The following is a 24,684-nucleotide window of genomic DNA, read 5'->3' as shown; positions in this document are numbered from 1 at the left end:
AAAAATCGCGCCTGATATAGGTACGCCCAAGGGACACAATGCAGAGATGGAACTGTTTGGATTCCTTTAACAGGGGGGGATGTCTGGTGGGGATGCGGAATCGAAATCTGGCTGTTTATCAGCACTTCAATCTTCTCCCCCCCCCCCCCCCCCCCAAAATGCAACTTTTCCACATCCTCCAGCGTTAGAGCAGCACTCCATCGGATGATAATAATGTATTCAGCAATTTATCCCTCACATTTGTCAGTAGATTGTCTTTCATATGAAATGTAGATATGGAATCATATGTTCTAACTGTATGAGTTTTTATTAGTGTATTATGTAGATCTTGATCCTCTATATTTTATATTTTGATTTAGGTGATTTTTATGCAAAAACGAAAAAAAAAACACGCATCCAACTCAACAACTTGAGTATATAAGCGTTGCACTTCCTGCTTGCCAGACACCGCCACTGAAGAAGGGGAGGTACCCCGAAACCTGTTTGGTCTGTTCGGACGAAGTAGCAAGCAAGGACTCGTACGGACTTTGCCGCAAGCGGCTTCTTTTTTAGGGTGCATCATAGCCCTTCATTATATCTTCAGGAGTACAGACTAACTCCTCATTATACTATTCATTTGGAGAAGCGGAACCAACCAACGCTCCTTTTGCAGCATACGACCGCCTGATCACGTACACATACTCAGAGTCACGTGGAACCACCGCCAAGTCACATGGGACGCCACGGGAATATCGCGAGACTACACGGGACGCCGGTAACTAGTCTGGCGGTGAAACAGAGGAGATAATTAAAACCATCTACCTCCTGGCGGTAAGACCCTAACTGACAGCGGGAACCAGGACCGGTTCACTAGCTTACCATCCGGTGGTAACGTATGCGGTTTTCCACTTATACTATTTGAGTTGAGATACGGACATACTCCCCCTGAGCGTTGATCTCACATGATATATACTAACAGGAGATACACTTCCTCCACCTGCAGTTTTCTACCCCCATATGGAACACTAGTATACGGTACCTTCTGTACGGGCAGTACATCTCACAATCAAGTCTCATAGTTTTGTCCAACTAAGGCCCTGCCTGGCCATCACAGGAGCCAGAGACTTTATCCACCAGTCTTCTCTATCCACAGATATGCCATTATATCTATGATCTTCTTATAACCTCTATATGCGATTTTTATGTATTTTATGCTAGAAGTGTCTATTGAGTCCTATTGGTGATTATTAAATATTCTACTTTATATGCAATTGCTGTCCTGGGCTCCTTGATATCCGAGTGCCCCTCTTCTACTTCTTATACAATTTTTCTCTGGAACTGGGTGATCCTTGAGGGATTTCCCAGATGAGCCGCCATTTCTTCGTTTCTTAGGATTGCAACATTGCCATCTATTGTAGAGAAGTGTGGTGAGGCCCCACCCTGCAAGTGTTGACAACCAGTCCTCACATTCTAGGACAGGTTGCTGGTGGCCATTTTGCATCATTCCTGGAGAACCCCCTTTACCACTATTCTATGGACGGGTAACGTCACTTCTGCAGTCCAGGCCAGGGGAGAAGCAGTGGATGGGATCAGAATAATTTGTACCCTCTAGTATATGCACAGATTAAATATATACAGAAGTTTGCTCATAGAACAGGGAGAGTAACAGTTCTGGATCAGTCCACAGCACCTCTCACTTTCTAGGGCTACAGAAGTGATGTTCCGTCCACAGACCCAGCTGGAAACTTGGTAAAAAAAATATGCTCCATTCAACTTTAGGGGACTGCTGGAGATAGATGAGTACACAAACTCTGCTTTCTCCATCAGCTCCACAGAACTGAATAGGGTGCCACTGCAGAACTGTGACCACTGCTTTATACAAACGGGGGAGCACAGGCCCACATTCTCGTTTTGGTTCAACTGCTGAGGCAACTGCTGATCACAAGAATGGGGGCTCGTGCTCCCCTGTTGTGCATTGCCACTCTATTCAGCTCTGTTGGGCTGCCGGAGACAGCCAATCAGACATTTATCCTATATCCCGAGGATAGGGCAGTGATGGCTATCCTCCGGCACTCTAGCTGTGGTGAAACTATGACTCTCTGCATGCTCCATTCATTTCTATAACATTCTGAGATCAGCCAAACAAGTGTGCATCTCTGTAGGTAGTTTTACCACAGCTGGAGTGCCGGAGGTTAGCCATTACTGGAATAGGGGATAATTTGTCTTAATGAAACAACCCTTTGAAGGTAGGCTGCTGGGTCCCAAGAAACCCCTTTAACCTCAATGAATCTTTCATAGAAAAAGTTTAAAGAATTTATTAAGGAATAGTATAAATAACAATGGTATAATTGATATTTTAAGATATGAAGTCTGCAATAAGCTGAAGGAACAATATAATGTTAATTAACTTCAAAGGTATTTCATTCCCCTGATTTCCTTTTCCTACCATTACACTGCAGATTTATAGTTAAAGGGTTTGTGCAGTGTCATGATATTGATGACCTAACTTCAGAATAGGTTGTCAACATTAGATAATTGGGAGTCCGACTCTCGGCACCGCATTTGAATGGAGTGGCTGTGAATAGGGGATACGTTGTAATGGGACAAAAAACCTTGCAGATCATAAGAGTGTCCCCTGGTAGGACCAAAACCAATCAACTGCTATCTGTAGTAAAACCTGACAGTAAGGCCCCTTTCACCCGGGCATCACGGATTTCAGTCAGTTTTGTCTGCGATTGCGTTGTTCAGTTTTTTCAGCGCGAGTGCAAAGCGTTTTAATGTGCTTTGCACGCGCGTGATAAAAAACTGAATGTGTTACCCGAAACCCGAACTTCTTCACTGAAGTTTGGGTTTCGGTTCGGTGTTCTGTAGATGGTTAAACATGGTTATAATGGAAAATAATAGCATTCTTTAGTACAGAATGATAAGTAAAATGTCCGTTAAGGGTTAAAAAATAATAAAAAAAATTACTTACCTCATCCACTTGATTGCGCAGCCGTTATAGTCTTCTTTCTTCTTCTTGCAGGACCTGCAAAAGGACCTGCGCTGACGTCATCGTGCTCACTAACGTCATGAGCGTGGTGACGTCAGAGCAGGTCCTGCTGAATGAAGGTAGAAGGTCCTTCTATTTTCATTCAGCAGGACCTGCGCTGACGTCACCGCGCTCACCACGTGGGTAGTGCAATAACGCCAGCACAGGTCCTTTTGCAGGTCCTGCAAGAAGAAGAAAGATGATAATAACGGCTGCGCAATCAAATGGATGATGCGAGTCATTTCATTAATTTTTTAACCCTTAATGGACATTTTACTTAGCATTCTGTACTAAAGAATGCTATTATTTTCCATTATAACTATGTTATAAGGGAAAATAATACAGTAAATGGACTTTAATGGGGTGCCGTGGCTCATCTCATCTCCTTAGCAACCATCTGTGAAAATTGCATTGCATTTACGGATGCAATGCGATTTTCACGCAGCTCCATTCACTTCTATAGGGCCTGCATGTAAAACGCAGAATATAGAACATGCTGCAATTTTCACGCAAAGCACAAGTGATGAAAAACATTGCTCATGTACACAGCCCCATTGAAATGAATGGGTCAGGATTCAGTGTGGGTGCAATGCGCGCACGTCACACATTGCACCCGCGCGGAAAACACGCTCATGTGAAAGGGGCCTAAGTGTTCAAAATGCAAGCAGCACCATCGCAGAGCGATTAAGTATTACATAGTACCCATTAAAAGGGCAAAGCATGTTGTACAGAGTGACAGATGCCCTGAAATGATCTCCAAAAGGTATAATGTTAAAATATACTTTTCCACAGACACCACTGCATCAAAATGGTTTACATCTAATAATGCTACAATACAACATAGCATGCATTTAACCCCTTCAGGACCCTGCCATTTTTCACCTTAAAGGGTTTCTGTCACCAGAATTAAGCCTATTAAACTAGCTGACATTAGCGATGTGCTAATGTCAGCTGAACCTAAATAGCCTATTCTCTTTCTCTGCTTTTAAAACAGATAGTGATGCCTCCTAAAAAAGTTATTACTTTACATTTCCCATATGTCTACTTCATGTTCGGATCATTTTGTAAATTACATTTTCGTTTTTTGGGACGTTAGAAGGCGTAGAAGTTTAGAAGCAAATCTTGAAAGTTTTTAATTTTTTTTCCAAAACCCACTTTTTAAGAACCAGTTCAGGTCTGAAGTCACTTTGTGAGGCTTACATAATAGAAACCACCCAGAAATGGCCCCATTCTAGAAACTACACCCCTCAAGGTATTCAAAACTGATTTTACAAGCTTTAACCCTTTAGGTGTTCCACAAGAATTAAAGGAAAATGTAAATGAAGTTTCAGAATTTCTCTTTTTTGGCATATTTTCCATTTTAATCAAAAATTTCCAGTAACAAAGCAAGGGTTAACAGCCAAACAAAACTCAATATTTATTACCCTGATTCTGTCGTTTACAGAAACACCGCATATGTGGTCATAAACTGCTGTACGGGCACACGGCAGGGTGCAGAAGGACAGGAACGCCATATGGTTTTTGGAGGGCGGATTTCACTGAGATAATTTTAAGTTGCCATGTCACATTTGAAGACCCCTAGAGTAGAAACTCCAAAAAAGTGACCACATTTTGGAAACAACGGGATAAGGTGGCAGTTTTGTTGGTACTATTTTAGGGTAAATATGATTTTTGGTTGCTCTATATTACACTTTTTTTAAGGCAAGGCGACAAAAAAAATAGCAGTTTTGGCACTGGATATTATTTTTATTTATTTACAATGCTTATCTGACAGGTTAGATCATGTGGTATTTTTATAGAGCAGGTTGTTACTGCCAACTTTTTTTGGCTGTTTCAGTTTTACATAATAAAGCATTTTGAAAAAATAAATTATGTCTTCATATTCTGAAAGCCATATTTTTTTATTTTTTGGGTGACTGTCTTATGTAGGGGCTCATTTTTTTCAGTTTGATTGGTATTATTTTAGGGTGCATATGACTGATTGCTTGGTATTACAATTTTTGTGATTTTATTTTCTCTACGGTGTTCAGGTGAGCGGTCAGATCATGTGATATTTTTATACAGCTGGTCGTTACGGTTTTCTTTTTCCAATTTGATGTTGTTTTTTTGGGAAAGGTTTTTTTTTTTTTTTTACTTGAACATTTTTTTTAATTTTTTATTCTGAAAACCAATTATTTTTTTTGTTCCACTCTGGGACTTCAACTTCTGGGTCTGATCCCCTCTGCAATACATTACAATACAACCTATATTGTAATGCATTGGCTGTCGGCCTGCCTGTGAGACCCAGCCTAAGGGCTGGATTTCACAGGCTTCCGTAGAAGGCAAGCCCCGATGCCTATAGAAGGCATCGGCTGCCTTCCATGCCATCGGGTCCCAACCACTGCAGCGCGCGAACCCGATGGAGATGCAGAGGGCATGTGTACCCTGCACAAACCCTCTGCTTTGACAGCGGCGTACAAGGGGTTAATAAGCCGTCATAGAAAGAAAGGGTAAGCAGGCACACTCTATTTGGGTTCTAATAAATATTTATTATGAATTAATAGTCAGATGTTGGTTAATTAGTATTTAGATATATGTAGTTATAGGAGTAGTATATGGGTATTTACCACTCTGTAATTGGTACCCTAAAAACAAAGTTATGTGTCATGAAAATTATTTTTTTTTTTCATACAAAAAAATAATAATAACGTTCAGGTAAAAAGTCTGGAATAAAAAGACTGCAATAAAAAAACTGCAATAAAAAAGCTGGAATGAAAGAAGAGTCTGTAAGGTCTTTCAAGTGCTGTTTTCCTTATAACAGTGGCCGCTGTTCAAAGGATAAAAAACAAAATGAATACAGTTGGTGGGGATATCCTGAATACTGTGATATTCTTCTGTAGAGATAGTTCATCAGTGGAAAGTGGTGCCGCTTAATCCAGGATAAGTACTGCGCTGTTTCAATATGTTTCTATGTATTTCACATAGCAAGCATGTATGTATGGTTGCGATACAAGCTGTAGAGGGAAGCGGAGCTCTGTGCCTGGGTGCGGCGTCCCGCACTGTCTCTGGCCACAGAGATCACTTACCCTTCCTAGCGCTGGTACTGTTTTCTTCTGGTACTGGTCGGCACTTCCTGGGAGGCTGTGTGATCAATAGCGTCCCTCATGTTGCCTTGGATGCTGGGGGCGTGGTTCGCACGTCTTGGTGAGTGACGTCTGCGGGACCGCTGACGTCACTCACCAAGACGCGCGAACCACGTCCCCAGCATCCAAGGCAACACGAAGGACGCTATTGATCACACAGCCTCCCAGGAAGTGCCGACCAGTACCAGAAGAAAACAGTAAGAGGTGGTGAGGAGATTGCTATTTTTATGGCAACTTTATGGCAAAAGTTGCAATGTATTTAAACTGATTTTCCCAGGATTTTTCTACTGATGACCCATCCTATCTGATCGGTGGTGGTGCAACCCCTGGGATCCTGCACCAGCGCTCACTTGAATGGGGCTGAGCTGCTACTAGGCCACGAGACAGATGAATATGTCATAACTCGGACTATGAAAAGCTGAGAGAAGGCCAAAGCGATCACAAGCGTGCCGCTGCCTTCTCAAACAGCTGATAGGAGCGTCCTCTGTACAAGAATCTCAGAAAGTCTCTGTTCGTCCTGAATTCAATTGCACATGGGGGTCACCTCACCAGAGATTGATAGATATCCTCTGTATGCACACTTACATAGGGAATGCAATCAATCACTGATAATAGCTGAGTAGGCCATCTTGAGCTCAGAAAGAGCAGCTTATACAATTAAATGTATAAAATTACAAGCTTTATTGAACCTTTTTCCACAGAACTATACAATCAAATCTGCTTGTCTCTTTCTGCTCTATAACATGTGGCCTGTAGGTTGCATTGCATTTTGTGGTGACAGGTTCTTTTTAAAGGTTTTGTGCACATTTGGGAGATGCAGGGATTCACAACTGTGCAGACCTGCGAAGGGAAGCATATCTGACTGCTTCCCAAAGCAGTCTCATGCCTTCTGTGCTATCTGGCATCTGCTGCTCTGCTTGGGTCCCTGGGTGTAAACTTTCAGTTTGACTCCACACCAACAAATCACTGTCTGTAAAGGGGGGGGGGACTAAAAAAAATGTTGTATGATTTATTTTTTCTCTCTTTATTATATATAGAATACGAAATAAAGGCATCATTTTAACATCGGGGACTGTCCATCTTCTGAATTGTGCTGTGCTGCAGTCAAGGACTACCACTATGCACAGCAGCGTTGTGCCTGAATTGCACAACAACTAAAGGTGAGCGCAGTGCAACACTGCCTCCCTCTACCCTCTTGCGCTTTATCTGGTGATGTGCTATGTTGGCGCTGTGTGTTTTTAACAGGGCTGTGGAGTCGGAGTCGGAGTCGAGGAGTCGGAGTCGGAGTCAATTTTGGGTACCTGGAGTCGGAGTCGGCAAAAAATGAACCGACTCCGACTCCTACTAAATTTAAATTGGAATAAAAAAATAAAAAAGCAAGTTTAAATGTCCGAATTCATAAACAGTTATAATTAATGACTTCTCTACTGTAAGAATAAAGGTCAATGCATGCAGTGCCTCACGTAACCGCAAAACAAACGCGTTCAGTGATGTGAAGAAGCATGCTTTTCATATGCTTCACTATATGGCACGCAATGCACAATTAGGAGCGGCAATACATATACTTTCCATTGTGTTGTGTTCTGATGTTACAGGGAACACAATGCCCATGGTTTGCCTCGCCTCTCACTGAGTAAGTTGACTGAGGAAGGGGTAACAATAGACCCCGAAACGCGTTTGGTGCTAGGACCCCTGGATGGACTTGGACTTTGTGCGCTATTACACCGCCCGCATCAAAATCATTCCTGTCTTCAACTGCAGACCCTACACGCACTTCTGAGGACAGGCTGTAAGAGTCTATCACGCTCACCTATACAGCAAGCTCAGCGTGGTACAAGGAGTCTGTAAACTTACCCAAGTGCCGGCTCTTAGATCTACGGAGCGGCGCCGGGAAGACAGCTAAGGGATTGCGACTATCAGCGAACATCCCTGAATTACAACACGGATATAGCGGCGGATGCACAAGTGTACAGCGAAACAGTGAGTAATTGCGGGACGCCGCTTTAATAGATCACTGCAACTATATCGCTATTTCGGTCTGTGGAGGACTTATATAACACTCCCATAAACGACCTTTCCTACATCCAAATTTAAGTTGGAGGGACAGCAAATTGGAGATCCTGTTTTACCCCTCAAACACCCAGAGACTTTCTCTATAGATTTTTATCTATATTTTATTTGTTTTACTTTATGTGTGATCGGTACCAATCATTTAAGGAATCTTTTTTTATTGTATTACATTTTTGTATTTTTATTGCATGTTTTATTATCTTTAATAGTGAAGTATTAATTGTTTATGTGTGGTATTATCAATAAACTATGAGGTTCCTATATTAAGAGAGTGCCCAGTATCTGTTTTATATTTTTCTATTTTATCAAAGGAAGGGTGAGTCCTTTTTACTGAGAGCACCTCTCCAGCTGTTAGCACCAATCCAGTGCGCCACTTCTTTTCACTTAATATGTTTTAACATGTTTGTTAAATGTTATGTTTTAATTATCAGCTCTTTTCTGTGAAGTCTGTAAAGTCCCGACTCACCATGCATCAAATGAACAAACATAAAGACTCTCTCAGAAATCAGTGAAGATTACAAATTCATTGCTTGTGTAACTAACACACCTTTCTAAGCTTCCCCTAACAGCAACATGCCAGAAAGTCCATACTATCGTAGTACTTTACCTGAATAGAATATATTTATCCATGAGGCCCTAATAATATTTAACAAGAATAAACATTTCAAGAACCCCATGCAGTAGCAAAAACACTGTACAATTGCTATTAAAAAGTACAATATGTACGGAATTAATAAAGGTTTTCTGTCTGCTTCCCTGAGAAAAGCTCAGTTCATGTTACGGCCTCGAGTCCAGAGACAAGTATGGTTTATACAGATTTCCTTACAGACTGCAATGTAATTAAAACAGCTATAATTAAGCTTGGTTCCAGGGGGACTTTTACTGACTTCTCCTTGCATAGCGGACTGTCCTTTGATGTTAGAAATTGAAGTTGTTGTTTTTTTTTTTACCTCTTTCAAGTGCAAGGAGAAATTCCCTATTTCTCTGAAGTTCTCTCATGAACTCTTCATTCTGTAAGAAAAGTGCAACCCTCTCATCTTGCAAATACTGCTTCAGCTGACGCTCCTGGTCCATGGAGCCATGCTCTTTTTTGGAGTCTTCCTCAAGTTTTGAAGAAGGTCCACGTTGGCAGCTCTGTTGGATAAGCAAGAGGTTTTATTATTCAAAGCTGCATAATGAAACCCCATGAAAAAAAATAACTTGTTGAATACGGATAGGTGCCTTTATCATAAAAAATCTAATGGGCAGGAACTCAAAAGTTTTGGGATGCAATATACTGTATGTACAAGGAAAGCTCAATAGAAACAATATAGAAAAGAGCACATATAACTTGGGATGAAATGCTTGATTATTACTCAATAAATGTTATTAGGTCAAAAACACAAAAGCAATGCGTTATAAACAATATAAATCCTAACTATATATCCAGAGGGTCACTAAAAAATTTAAGTAAACCCCCAGTACTAATGTCCAACATAGCACAGCACAATATACAATAAGTACCCTCACCCACAATACAGATTAAATATAAGGTACGTTAACAATAATGTCTACTGCTGGCCACAGAAACAATGTGCCGAGAAAAAAATATCCTATAAAAATACACAGTCAGTTAAGAAATAAGTGCATCAAAGTATGGACAATACAGATCATAATCATAGTGTAATATTCAAAATTTTTATATACCCAATAAATCAAAGAAAACTAGTACAAAATCTGCAGAAGAGGGATACTAGAACGGGCTATAGAAACGTGCTGTAGGAAGAAGCCCCACACATATTGCTGCAACACAGCTTTCTTAGGGCTCTTTCACACCTGCGTTATTGTCTTCCGGCATAGAGTTCCGTCGTCGGGGCTCTCTGCCGGAAGAATCCTGATCAGTTTTATCCTAATGCATTCTGAATGGAGTGAAATCCGTTCAGGATGTATCAGGATGTCCTCAGTTCCGGAACGGAACGTTTTTTTGGCCGGAGAAAATACCGCAGTATGCTGCGCTTTTTGCTACGGCCAAAAATCCGGAAGACTTGCCGCAAGGCCGGATCCGGAATTAATGCCCATTGAAAGGCATTGATCCGGATCCGGCCTTAAGCTAAACATCGTTTCGGTGCATTGCCGGATCCGACGTTTAGCTTTTTTAGAGTGGTTACCATGGCTGCCGGGACGCTTAAGTCCTGGCAGCCATGGTAAAGTGTAGCGGGGAGCGGAGGAGCAGCATACTTACCGTCCGTGCGGCTCCCGTCTTCAAATGCTTTCAGTACACTTGCGTTTTTCCAGATCCAGCGTGTAATTCCGGAAATTGTAGTACACGCCGGATCCGGACAACGCAAGTGTGAAAGAGGCCTTAGGGGTGAGCATGCTTGATTACATGTGCCATTTTTATATCATTGCTATAAAGCTAGGCAGCTTGACATTAGTGGCTCAATTCTGACTTCTGTAAAGTCAAATTTAGCAGTCATCATAGTAAGATCTTCCCAAAAAAGAAAGCAAAAACTAAAAACTTAAACATGAGCACTGCAAGTAAAATGATCACACTGTGCTACAATGCAATAAGGAGCAGAACTTTGGGCATAATACAGTAAATACCGCAGTGATACTTTACACTGCATCATTTGTGCAGTTTAGAGTTATGCCTCATTCACACATCAGTGTTCGGTCAGTGATTTCTATCAGTGGCTTTGAGCCAAAACCAGGAGTGGCTACACAGAACAGAAGCAGATCTTTCCCTTATCTCTGTTTTGGCTCACCATCACTGATGAAAATCACTGACTGAACGCTGACACGGATGCAGTTTTGCAGACCTTGCCCTTTGCAATGCGAATACACATGAACAACCGACAGACATGCTGCGGATTTGAAAATCTGCACCACAGGTCAATTTCTTTGAATCCAAAATACACCATGTGTACTTGAGATTTGGAAAATCTCATTGACTTTGCTGGTACAGTATTACACTGTGCTTTTTCTGCACGAAAATCTGCACGGAATAAAATGCACACAATCCGCTTTGTATGCAGTTACCCTTAGAGTAATACAGTATAAGCAAAGTGAATGAGATTTGCAAAATCTCATATACATGCTGAAAATTTTCCACATGAAAATTGATCTGCTCCGCGGATTTTGAAATTCGTAGCTTGTCAATTGTTTGTGCAATTCCTCACCATATATATATAGTGGTTTTCTCCACAGACCTTTAGAAGCTTATTAACAAACAGAAAAAAATGCAACAAAAACAGTATAAAAAAACAATATATAGTAATAGCAATTAATAGTGCGGATTTATGAGCTTTTGTATTCGGTTTATGCATAAAAATCTGCACCGTGTGCAATTACTGTACCCTAGGATAGCATCTGCACTGCAGCTTCAAAGCCACATGACTCAAATGTTCATCTTGCCCTGGCGTGAAGCCCCGGGCTTATATGGGTTGATGCACAGCAAAAGCTGCTGTGTAGCCCGGACATCTAATATGATCCTCTACTTTCAGGTCCTTCTGTAGACTCTCATATGTAGGAAAAAGAAAGACATCTGATCTGTGAAGCGCCACAAAACAAAAAAATAAAATAAAAAAACGTTGCCACGCAAGATCTTCATAATCGACCGACCTAGGTTTCACACCAGCTACATCGGGAGCTTCAGTGCTAGCATTCTCTTATATTCTTATAAATCTGCCTATGGTTCGAGGTTGGAAATAGTATAAGCATATAATGTTCATTAACACACATAAAATCTTAATTTCACTACCATACATTTCATAACACTAAAATGTAAAAAAAAAAAGAATGTTTCATTAAATATACTCAAAGATCGCCCAGAGGGTATTTAAATATCATGTGATTTATTTTTATTTTTTTGGGCCTACTATATTGGAGGTACCCCTTGAGAACCCTCCATCCTTTTTAGCTGTGTCCCTTACGTTTTTCCTAACTCAGGAAATCTAGAGAAGGAACGGAACAGTAGTCGAGTTTCTACAGTGACTGATTCTAAAGGAGGTGTTCGAAAGAGGCCTCTAAGAATTGGTTGTGAATCTATCATTCTTATATGTTTTTTAAATGAAGCGATTTAGAAATTTGCTGTCTACATCATTCTCTATTAAATTAAATTGTGTGAAAGTAGAGAGACGTTTAAGGTGCTGTCACACACAGTGGTCGCTGCAGGGCCAAGAAGCATTATTTTCTCAGTCTAAGCTGCATGACTTATTTAGTAACAATAGAGGATTACATACATCAAACTACATTTACCAAGTAGCAGCGGAATGTCCATTCAGAAAATGACAAATACAAACTGTCAAAAGTTGTAGAACTATCTTGGAAGAAAGCAGCGATGTTATTCTAAATTTGATGAACCCTTTTTGCTCATGCCATTACTCACGGTTCTCACCTGAACACTCTCCATCTGTTGGGGTAATATGCGAAGAAAATCATCAGGCAAGCTTCCTAGTAGAGGGGGGTTCCAGTTCCTGCACACTTTTGGTACCTGAGAACCGTAGACTGGCAACACGTCAGTCCTAATAAATAAATAAAATAATAAAAAAATCATTTTCTAACAAAAACTCACACAACTAATCATCTTTTAGCTGAAAGAAGTTTTCCAAGACATACACTGATGACGTATCCTCTGGTACCTAATTGGTGGGGGTCCAACACCCAGGATCTACGCCGATCAGATGTTTAAGATGCAGTAGCGGCGTGGCCATCTCTCAGTTCACCAAGCATAGCACCAGACATTGTATAGCGGTTGTGTAAGGTATAGCCGCTCAGCTCTATTCACTTCGATGGGGCTGAACTGCGCCTAGGCCATGTGACCAATGAACATGATGTAGCGAGGTAGATAATGATTATAAGTCTCGGAAAACCCTTTTAATTTCCCTGCAGCACATGCATGCACGTAGCACATTTAGTTATCAATACTGTTTCACAATGCAGTTTGTGTTCATTCAGATTTTTTTAACCACTTGATTTATTGTCTGGATGAGCAAACTGTGTAAGTGTAGGGTGCAGTTATAGAGAGGGGTAGCACTACATTCCAACACATTAAAGCTCTATGATACACAGTGGTGGTTTTAGTCCTTCCCATTTATGAGCCAGGAAACTAGTCCACAGGAATCACAGCTGCATGGCCATACCACAGATGACAGATTAAAAAAAAATTCTATTTGGTTCAATTTTTTGTGGAACGGACATACGGAAACGGAATGCACACGGACTGACTTCTGCTTTTTTTTGCGGACCCATTGTAATGCATGGTGCCACATACTGTGCGTAAAAAAACAGAATGCACACGGAAAGAAAATATGTTTTTGTGCACGAACCTTAAAATTTTTCTTGCATTTCCTGTTCTGATTTCTTTTAGATGTTTTGTTACAACTTGGATCCGTAACTTGGGCTTTTTTTTTTTTTTTATTCTGTAAGGTATACTACTACTTCTCTACTGACCATACTTCTTATATTACAACTACTTCTACTACCACCACCATGTCACTACGGAAAAGTCCCTTGGGCATATTAGTTTAAAAAGGTTTGGTTCTCCCCCCAAAAAAATATATATACATTTCAGTAGCACTTACACTGACTGTGTACTGATTGCAGCATTTACACTACACTGTAGCGTTTACAGTAAAATGACTGCAGCCTTTACAGTAGACCGTGGACTGACAACTACATTTACACTGGACCAAATGAAGTGTTACACTAGATTGTGGACTGAGTGACCGTAGAAATTTATAATATTCCTAATACTACTACTCTGATCCAGGACCGGGCTGGGACTCAAAGCCCTAGCATTTTCAAACAGACAGGCCCACTTGCTGTGTGATGAATGTAAAATATGCTTGTACTTCCCCACAGTGCTAATGGCATATTTGGATGGACAATACAGTCAGCACTACCAAACATACAAGGAGTATACAGCACTACATCCAGTTATGTCTCCTCCTATTATACAATATCTTTCCTTGTCTTCTCCATTTGGTCCACACTGCCATGATGACATCTTTCAGCCACGTCTTATTCCTACAGAGTTTACCACGCACACATCTTCGATTCCTCACTTTTCCATTATCCTCCCATATCCTGGTGCACCAACAGTGTTATCCTTATGAAGGCCCTCTAAAGTGCTCACTAGAGATGAGCGAATCGAAGCTGACGAAGTGGAATTCGATCCGAATATCAGGAAAAATTCAATTTGCAACGAATGCGAATTTTCTCGCGTTTTGTGGTAACGAATCACAATTTTCCTAAAATGGCGGCTACACGTGTGAGGACTAATGACATGGGGCAAGGAACTCTGGGAATGCGGGATCACCCAGACTGACATGCCTGCATGCAGCCAATCAGCAGGCAGCCAGCCCTGTGATGTCACAGAACTATAAATACGGCAGCCATTTTAGATTCTGCCATTTTCCAGCCTTCAGATTGCAGGGACAGACATGTGAAGGCGCTAGGGACAGCAATTGGATAAACCTCATTGTGGGGGAAAAAAAAAAAAAGAAAAAAGAGGACAGAAAAAAGGATTTATAAGTGCAGGGAAAGGATAGGGAGGGGTCATTTCACAGCATCTTAGTGCAGGGAGAGACGTCAGAAGGTGCTAGGGACAGTGCTAGGAAAGCGAGTATTTGGGAATCCATTAGACCAGTGTTTCCCAACCAGTGTGCCTCCAGCTGTTGCAAAACTACAACTCCCAGCATGCCCGCAACAGCCAAAGGCTGTCCAGGCATGCTGGGAGTTGTAGTTTTGCAACAGCTGGAGGCACACTGGTTGGGAAACACTGCATTAGACAGCACTGTCATTCCAGTTATTTGTTATTGTGCTGCAAGTGCTATGTTGAAAAGCCTTTAGTGGCTTATATCAGTATCTTTATTATCTTATATCAGTAATACAAGAAAAATATATATGCATTTCACATCTGCAATTATTTCTGCGTATTTCAGTACTACAAGAAAAATATATTCTCAGTGCATTTCTGCAGTTATTTCTGTTGAAAGTGTACAGGGGTGTATTACAGTAAAAAAAAAAATAATATATATACGCATTTCTGTTGAAAGTAGGGTTGTTTCGATACCAAAATTTTGATTCAGTTTAAATACCCCAAAAAAGTATTGCTATACTCGATACCACACAATAAAAAAAAAAAAAAAAAAAAGCCAAAAAAGGCTGCGTGCATTCCGCATTTTATGGAACGTCCGGCCCATAAACGAACAGTCCTATCCTATTTTTTGGGGGGACAAGGTGACAAAAAAAAATGGCGAATTATGCGTTTTTAATTTATTTTTCAGTTAATTTTATTTAACCCCTTAAGGACCCATGACGTACGTCATGTATAGTTCCGATCACCGGCGGGCGGTGATCGGAACCCGGTGCCTGCTCAAATCATTGAGCAGGCACCTTAGCTAAATACGCGGAGGGGTCCCGTGACCAGCCCCCCCAATCCACCCCGTGTTGGCGATCGCCGCAAACCGCAGGTCAATTCAGACCTGTGGTTTGCGGCTTTTACCTGGTGCGGCGGCGGTGCCATCGGGTCCCCATGGGGCTGTAGGGGGGACCCGATGGCATGAAATGCAGCGCGATGCCTTCCGGCGACGAGCCTGTGAGCCCCTGGATCTCACAGGCCAGAAGCTGTATGAGTAATACACACAGCATTACTCATACAGCCAATGCATTCGAATATAGAAGTATTGGAATGCATTGTAAAGGATTAGACCCCCAAAAGTTCAAGTCCCAAAGTGGGACAAAAAATAAAGTGAAAAAAAAAGTTGAAAAAATAAAATTCCCCCCCCCCCATTTTTTTTTAAAGTTTAAAGTAAAAATAAACAAAAACGTCCTTTTCCCCCAAATAAAGTAAAAAGAAAAATTGGCAAAAAATAGGGGGGGAAAAAAGTATACATATTAGGCATCGCCGCGTCCGTATCGACCGGCTCTATAAACATATCACATGACCTAACCCCTCAGATGAACACCGTAAAAAAAAAAACGCGAAATAGACAATTTTTTTGTCACCATACATCACAAAAAGTACAACAGCAAGCGATCAAAAAGGCGTTTTCCCACCAAAATAGTACCAATCTAACCGTCACCTCATGCCGCAAAAAATGAGCCCCTACCTGAGACAATCGCCCAAAAAAAAAAAAAAAAAAAAATAGGGCTCAGAATATGGAGACACTAAAGCATCTTTTTTTTGTTTTAAAAGAGCTGTTATTGTGTAAAACTTACATAAATAAAAAAAAGAAGTATACGTATTTCGTATCCGTATCTACTAGCTCTATAAAAATACCACTATGACAGGGAGCTGCGATCAGCGGCAATTAACCCGTCATAGAGGTCGGGTGCCGGCTATTTGATTCCGGCACCCTCCTGTATTTGTATTAACAGGTCAGTTATCTTCATTGGTGTCGCAGTGCGCCCCCCCCCAATATAATAAACATTGGTGGCACAGTGCCCCCTCCCCCCCAGTATATTAAACATTGGTGGCGCAGTGAAAATCACTGCTCATGTGCACAGCCCCATAGAAGTGAATGGGTCCAGATTCAGTGAGGGTGCAATGCGTTCACTTCAAGCATTGCACCCGCGCTGAAATCTCGCCCATGTGAAAGGGGCCTAAAGGTGAATAGGACAAATAGTAAGTAGTAAAAAAAAAACAAAAAAAAAAAAAAAAAAACACAAAGGCTACTTTCACACTTGCGGCAGTGTGATCCGGCAAGCAGTTCCGTCGTCGGAACTGCCTGCCTGATCCGCCGATCTGGATTTGACTGAAAGCATTTGTGAGACGCATACGGATGCGGATCCATCTCACAAATGCATTGCAAGAACGAATACATCTCTCCGCTTGTCATGCGGACAGACGGATCCCTCTTGTATCTTTTTACAGATTTTTCTGCGCATCCTGCATTCCAGTATTTTGAATGCCGGATCTGGCACGAATACATTCCTATAGGAAAAATGCCAGATCCGGCATTCAGGCAAATCTTCAGTTTTTTTCGCGGGAGATAAAACCGTAGCATACAACATGCTGCAGAGTCTCCCAGCAGGCAGACATGTCACTCAGGGCAGCTCTTGTATTCACTCCCTTAGCAGAGCAGGGGGAGGGGCAGAGATTGTTTTTATTGCATGTAAACAAAGAGCCAGAAGAGAACCAAGGAAATTAGGAAAAATATATATTTTTTTTTTGCATAAAACTTGCTTAGCTCAGTTATATATCAGATTTTCTGTGCTATATTATTTTTTTTCATAACTCAGACAACCCCTTTAAGGGTGTTTAAGCTAGGGGGGCTGAGGTGGTTAATATTTTGGTGGTTTATTTTTATTTATTTTTAACACTTTTTATTTAATAACTATTTCCCCCCTTAGGGGCTAGAACCTGGGATCTTTCATCCCTTGTCCTATTCCCCCTGATAGATCTCTATCAGGGTGAATAGGACCTCACACTGTCCCTGCTGCTCTGTGCTCTGTGCACACAGCATCAGGGATGTTACCATGGCAGCGAGGGCTTCAGTAGCGTCCTGGCTGCTATGGTAACCGATCAGAGCCCCAGGATTACACTGCTGGGGCTCCGATCAGAAGCTGCCACTGCCACCAATGAGGGGGAGAAGAGAGGACCCTGTGGCCACTGCCACCAATTATTTTAATAATGGGGGGTGGGGACACTGTGCCAATGATTTTAATGGGGTGGGGGGCGCACTGCGCCACCAATGATAATTACCCCTTAATACAGGAGGTGGGTATTGGCAGATCAGCGGCAGTTAACCCCTCAGGTGCAGGGTTAACTATAATAATAAGCCTCCTGTATTATATGTTAAATACTTCTTTATATGGGTCCAGACTTCAAGTATTAGGCTGCACAGAGCGCCGCCCAGAGATGTCCCTGCACTTACTATTATTCCTGGGCCCCGCTCCGTTGGCCCGAAGTGCCCCATTATTGTCTCCTCTCCTGCTCCATATGCTAATTACTATCGGAGCAATGGGGAGGAGACATCAGCTTCTCTAGTGGGCGTTCCTTCTCCCTGGCTGTAGCGCTGTCTAATTGCAGCGCAGGGAGAAGGAACGTCCACTAGAGAAGCTCAGGTTTTCTCCCCAGTGCTCCGATAGTAATCAGCATATGGAGCAGGAAAGGAGACAGCAATGGGGCACTGCAGGCGAACGGAGCGGCACCCAGGAATAATAGTAAGTGCTGGGACATCTCTGGGCGCCGCTCTGTGTAGGAAAAGTCCCATCATTGGTGGCGAAGTGCGCCCACCCCTCCTCCGCCCCTCTCTCCGTTCATTGCTGGCAGCGGCAGCAGCACAGGGGGGAGGGAGAGACTGCTTCCTTCTCCCTGTGCTGCTGAGAGAACATGAGCGCGCTGACAGCAGCACGCTCAAGGCTCAGAGATACTAGACTGCGCGGCATTTGCAGCCCAGTATCGAAAAAATGGAAATCTCGGTATCGATACCCGCAACAACCCTAGTTGAAAGCATGGCTGGGAGTCAGCAGGGTGGCAGCAGTGGAAGGTCGGGAGCCAAAAGTGCCGGGGGTAGAGCACCTGCTTCGCAGCAGCCTACCTACCAGGGAAGTAATGGTACAGGGGTTCACGGAAGTAGCAGCGATAGCAATCAGTCAGTGCGGTGGTTATACGAGTTATTTTGTATTTCAGTACTTAAAGAAAAATACATTCTCAGTTCACGTCAGTCAGCCAGCGCTGCGGTTATATGCGGCAAAATCTCCATGATGTCTCCATGATAAATCTGCAGCGTGGTGGCCCCGCGTGGCTTCTACACACTTTCAAAATCATCCTTTAGCGGAGCGAATAGATGCCGGATGACCAGGACGCTCCATGACCTTTCCAAAAGCTGCTGTGGGGAGCAGCGGTTCATTTCTGAGACGTATAGTGCGGGGGGAAATCCGAACACACTCTCCATCTCCGTTATACATGGTAAAATCGTAATTGATGTATTTCGGTCGCAGTTATATGTGGTAAAATCTTTTGTGATGTATTTTGGTGGAAAAAAAATATTGTAATCAGTGTTCAGCGCTGCAGTTATATGTGGTAAAATATCTATTGACATACTGCGGTCGAAAAACTAATTTCATTCAGCGTTCAGCACTGTAGTTATATGCCGCAAAATCTCCATGATAGATCTGCAGCGTGGGGGCCCCTTCAGCGGAGCGAATAGATGCCGGATGACCGGGAAGCTCCCTGACCTTCCCAGGAGCTGCTGTCGGGAGAAGCAGTTCATTTCTGAGACGTCCGTATAGTGCGGGGGGGGGGGGGGGGGGGGGGGGGAATCCAAACACCCTCTCCATCTCCAGGCACTGTTATATGCGATAAAAAAATCTTTTGTGACTTATTGTGGTGGAAAATTTAAGATTACACTTACCGGTAATCACTTTTCCATAAGCCCATGACAGCACCCTTGAGAGACCGCCTCCATCCAGGACAGGAAACAGGAACTTTCGTGGAGAGCTCATAAGGAGGAGCATGGCCCCGAGACCACCAGTTAATCGCAAGAACTTGTCCTAGACCACACTCTTCTCCTTTTTTTTTTTTTTTTTTTGTATATGTATATATATTTTTTATATATTTTTTTTTTTTTTCTATATCTTTTTTTTTTTTTTTTTTTATATGAATATCAGGGTGGGAATAAACCCGGGTGCTGTCATGGGCTTATGGAAAAGTGATTACCGGTAAGTGTAATCTTAAATTTCCCTTTCGCCCATGACAGCACCCTTGAGAGACGATTAGAATAGAAATCCCTTTATTTCTTAGGGTGGGACTACCGCCTGGAGGACTTTCCTACCGAAGGCTAGCTGTTCTCTATTGCCTAGGTCCAATCTGTAGTGACGGAAGAAGGTGCTAGGCGACTGCCATGTGGCTGCTCTACAAATTTGTTCTAGGGTAGCGTCAGCCCTTTCTGCCCAAGTGGTGGAGACTGATCTTGTAGAATGAGCACCAAAGCCCCCAGGGGGAGCCTTTCCAGCTGAAGAATAGGCCAAATTAATGGCTCTTACGATCCATCTGGAAAGGGTTTTTGAAGAGGCTGGGAGGCCCTTATTTTTCCCACTAAACTGAATGAAGAGTTTTGAGGTTTTCCTGCACTGACTAGTAACCTCCAGATAATGAGATAGGCATCTTTTTACATCTAAACAGTGCAGTTTTTCCTCTTTTTCATTTCTCGGATCTTGGCACAGGGAAGGAAGGATAATGTCCTGCGTTCTATGAAACATAGAAACCACTTTCGGTAAGAAGGAAGGATCTGGTTTGATAAGAACCCTATCATCTAAGATGTTAGTGTATGGAGGCGAGGTAGAGAAGGCCGAAATCTCACCAACCCTCCTTGCTGAGGTAATTGCGACAAGAAACGCTGTTTTGAAAGACAAGATCTTTATAGGTAACTGTTTAAGAGGCTCAAAGGGAGGTTCTGTGAGGCTAGTAAGGACCAAGTTGAGGTCCCAGGGGGGAATTGAAGGTCCAGGTATAGGCCTAAGCCTGCTGATGGCTTTAAAGAATCTTCGGACCCACGGGTGGCTAGCGATGGGAGAATCAAAGAACGCACTCAAAGCGGATACCTGTACTTTAAGAGTACTTGGCCTCAAATTTTTTTCATGTCCAGCTTGCAAAAAATCTAAAATCCTACACATAGGTGGGGGATTTAAAGGATTCACTGGATCCTTGGCAAACTTCTGGAAGGTGTTCCAAATCCTGAGATAAATAGAGGAGGTGACATCCTTTCTGCAGGATAGTAAAGTGGAAACTACTCTCTTGGAGAGTCCTCTACTTTCTAGGATTTCCCCCTCAAGAGCCATGCTGTTAGGTGTAGCTGCTTCACACTCGGATGATTGACTGGTCCTTGGGATAGAAGATCTTGCCACTCCGGGAGAATCCAAGGGTCCGTCAAGGATAGCTTCCTCAACCAGGTGAACCAGGTTCTTCTGGGCCAGAAAGGAGCAATTAAGATCACTGTTGTTCTTTCCTGTCTCAGCTTCTGTAAGAATCTTGGAAGAAGCCTTAACGGAGGAAAGGCGTAGAGGAGCTGGTTCGGCCAGGGAAGGGAGAAGGCATCTATCCCTGTTGGTGAATCTCTCGTGCTGAGGGAAAAGAAACGATGACACTTTTTGTTTTCTCTGGTGGCGAACAAGTCCAGATGAGGACGACCCCAAAGTCGAATTATTTGATCGAACACCCTTTGGTTCAGACACCATTCCCCCTGGTCTAGTGTATTTCGACTTAAGAAATCTGCCACTTTGTTTTCTGAACCTTTTAGATGTATTGCCATAAGGGACGGCACAGAAGGAATTATGAGGGAAAAGATATCCGTTGTTAACCGCATAAGATTTTCTGATCTGGTTCCTCCTTGTTTGTTCAGATAGGAGACCACTGTGGCGTTGTCTGAAAAAAGTTTTATAGACTTTCCCTGTAGTAAAGGAAGGAACTCTTTTAAGGCGAAAAAGACCGCCCTCAGTTCCCTCATGTTTTGGGAGTCTAGACTCTGCTCTCTTTCCCAAACACCTTGTCTTAAGTCCCCTTGGCAACAGGCCCCCCACCCGGAAGGACTTGCGTCGGTGGTAAGGGTAACAAAGTCTTGTTGGAACCAAGGGAGCCCCTGGGACAGGTTTACGGGGTTCAGCCACCATTGAAGGGACTGGATCACTTGGGGGGTGAGTGTGAAAGGTGTATCTAATGGGCGGAGGGAGCCCTGCCACTCCTTCAGAATTAGCCACTGTAGGGGTCTGGAGTGAAGATGGCTCCAACTGACCGCTGGTATAGTTGAGGTCATTCTGCCCAAGACCGCCATTGCTTGTCTGATAGTAGGGTTCTCTGCCGATATCAGGGACTGAACCTGTTGTATTAATCTCTGAATCTTGTCCTGGGGTAGAATACAGAGTAGTTTTTTTGAGTCCAGCATCATCCCTAAAAAAATGCGAACTTGGGAAGGAATTAAATGGGATTTTTCTCCGTTTATTTGCCAGCCGAGGTCTTCTAGGATCTGCACTACTTTTTTGAGGTGCGCTTCTAGAATGGATCTTGACTCTGCTACCACCAGGAGATCGTCTAAGTAAGGTATTAGTAAAATGTCTTTTTCCCTTACATGAGCCATGACTTCTGCCATGACTTTCGTGAAAAGTCTGGGAGCTTGAGAAATCCCAAAGGGAAGGGCTGTGTATTGTAAGTGCTGGATGTGACCTCCTATAGAAACCGCGACTCTGAGGAATTTTTGACAGTCTAGCCGAATGGGAATGTGGTAGTACGCATCTCTTACGTCTATCGTAGCCATGAAGCAGCCCCTGAATAGATGTTTTATGACTGATTGGATCGACTCCATTCTGAATTTTTTGTAAGAGAGGAATTGATTTAAATCCTTTAGATTTATAATAGTTCTGAATGTTCCATCCGGTTTGGGGACCAGAAAAAGGGAGGAGTAAAAACCCTGGCCCTTCTCTGCCTCCGGCACCGGGATTAGAACATTCTTCCGAAGTAGGGATACAATCTCTTGTTGTAAGGCTAGATTTTTCCCCGGGTTTCCTAGAAAATTTGTGATTTTGAATCTGTCCGGTGGGCGGGAGACAAACTCTAGACAAAACCCTTCCTTTATAACGCCTAAAATCCAGGGACTTGAGGAGATTTTCTCCCAGGCGTGGAGGAAGAGAGAAAGTCTGCCCCCCACGGGAGAGAAACCGTCATTGCTGTGATGGTTTAGAGGTTGAGGAGGATTGGGAACTGAAGAGAAACCCCTTGCTTTTCCTATTCTTGTTGTCAGCTCTGAAGTCTTTCCTCTGTCCCCTAAAAAAATCTTTCTTGTTTTTGCGAAAAAAACGTTGTTTTTTCGGGGGTCTGGAGACAGGGAATCCTTTTTTATTGTCCGAGGCTTTATCCAAAAGGTCGTCTAAGACGGATCCAAAAAGATAATCGCCCTGACAAGGAATTGCACACAGCTTATTTTTAGATCCCGTGTCTCCCGACCAACCTTTTAGCCAAATAGCTCGTCTGGCTGAATTTGAAAGAGCGGCTGATCTAGCATTTAATTTTAAAGCATCGGCTGATGCATCAGAAATAAAGTCTACTGCTTTAAGTAGAGTGGGGAAAACGGTTAACAATTGATCTCTCGGGGTCTTGTTCTGAATGTGAGATTCTAACTCCTCTAGCCATAATTTCAGAGACCTAGCAGTGGATGTGGCGGCAATATTTGGTTTGAATGCTTGGGCTGAGGTCTCCCAAACTTTTTTTAAGTAAACCTCTGCTCGCTTATCCATAGGGTCTTTAAGAGAACCTAAGTCCTCGAACGGAAGGGCCGATTTTTTTGAAATTTTTGCAACAGGTGCATCCAATTTAGGGGGTCTGTCCCAGTTTGCTGAGTCTGCCTCGTCAAAGGGATATTTCCTTTTTACATTTTTTGGCACAAAAAACTTTTTATCGGGTCTTTTCCATTCCCTCTGTATTAAAAACTTTATATTCTCGTTAACGGGAAATACCCTAGATTTTTTCTGCCCGAGATCACCAAACATGATATCCTGAACGGATTTTGGGTCTTTGGGTTCGTCTACTTTCATAGTCGCCCGAACTGCTTTTAATAAAGCTTCCGTATCATCGGGGGAAAAGAGTGGCCTGCCCGTGGATTCTTCATCCTGGGACGAATCTGGGCTATCTAGGATTTCTCCCGTATCGCTTTCCTCTAAGGGATCTGAGTCAGATCTATTAGCCGTGCTTGGTCTGGTTCCCAGGGAGGTAGAGGCTACAGCGGGAAAGCTCTTTTTGAAATCCTTCAGGGAATCCGAGACCTCCGTCTTTACCATCTCCCTAATACTCTGTAAAAGGGATGGGGACTCCTCCTCCACTAGTTTCTCAATACAACTTTGGCATAACTTTTTCAACCAAGAGGGGGCCAGTTTCTTTTTACAGATGGCACACTCCTTCCCTCTGGTCTTTGAAATTGCCTTTCTAGGGCCCTCTTTTGTAGTCTAAATGCAGGAAGACACAAGAGGGAAAGGAGATTTAGCTTAAAAAATGAAATAAATGGTGGGGAATGATCCCCCTTACCCCACCAGGAGTACCGGTCTGATCTCATGACCCTCCTGTTGATCGGCGCGTAAGGCACTCTCCTCCTCCATACTGCTGTGGGATAGAGAGTGACTCCCCGGATCCAAGGAAATCTGGCTTCCTGTAAGGCTGGCTGGCTGGGCTGCTGCTGACCGTGCGCCTGTGGGTCCGAAGTCCTCGGTCGGGTCCTGCTGGAAACTTTCTGCGGCCTAAGTAGGAGAAGGCTCTTCCTACTTCCGGAACGCACGCTGCGTGCGTTCCAAAAACCGGAAGTCTCTACCGAGACCCGGATCTCGCCGCATCGCGAGATTTTAGTTCCCCCTGCGCGCGGCAAAGAAGAAGGCCCCGGCCCGCCTGAGCACTGTCGGGCAGGACCGGCGTGCCGAACGCACCTCTCGGTGAGCCCGGGACTGCAGAGTATCGCCAGCGGAGCGTAAGCCAGACCCCAGCAGCAGCACCAGACTCCGGCCGGCGGCTCCAAGAGG

General features: G+C 43.2%; 1 protein-coding gene across 4 annotated transcripts in view; it reads right to left on the bottom strand.

The window, feature by feature from the left end:
- Positions 1–24,684, bottom strand: part of CUEDC1 (CUE domain containing 1) — a 222,985-nt gene that overhangs the window by 75,170 nt on the left and 123,131 nt on the right. For all 4 annotated transcript variants that reach the window (XM_044287415.1, XM_044287416.1, XM_044287417.1 and 1 more), the window contains exons 5-6: positions 12,578–12,704; positions 9,153–9,336 (exon numbers count right to left, since the gene is read on the bottom strand). In XM_044287415.1, the coding sequence (XP_044143350.1) occupies positions 9,153–9,336; positions 12,578–12,704 (311 nt within the window). The remainder of the gene's footprint in view (positions 1–9,152; positions 9,337–12,577; positions 12,705–24,684) is intronic.

This window comes from Bufo gargarizans, chromosome 3 (assembly GCF_014858855.1).
Source record: "Bufo gargarizans isolate SCDJY-AF-19 chromosome 3, ASM1485885v1, whole genome shotgun sequence".
Taxonomy (NCBI): domain Eukaryota; kingdom Metazoa; phylum Chordata; class Amphibia; order Anura; family Bufonidae; genus Bufo; species Bufo gargarizans.
The sequence above is the reverse complement of the archived record's forward strand: the minus strand, read 5'-3'. Positions and strand labels throughout refer to the sequence as shown.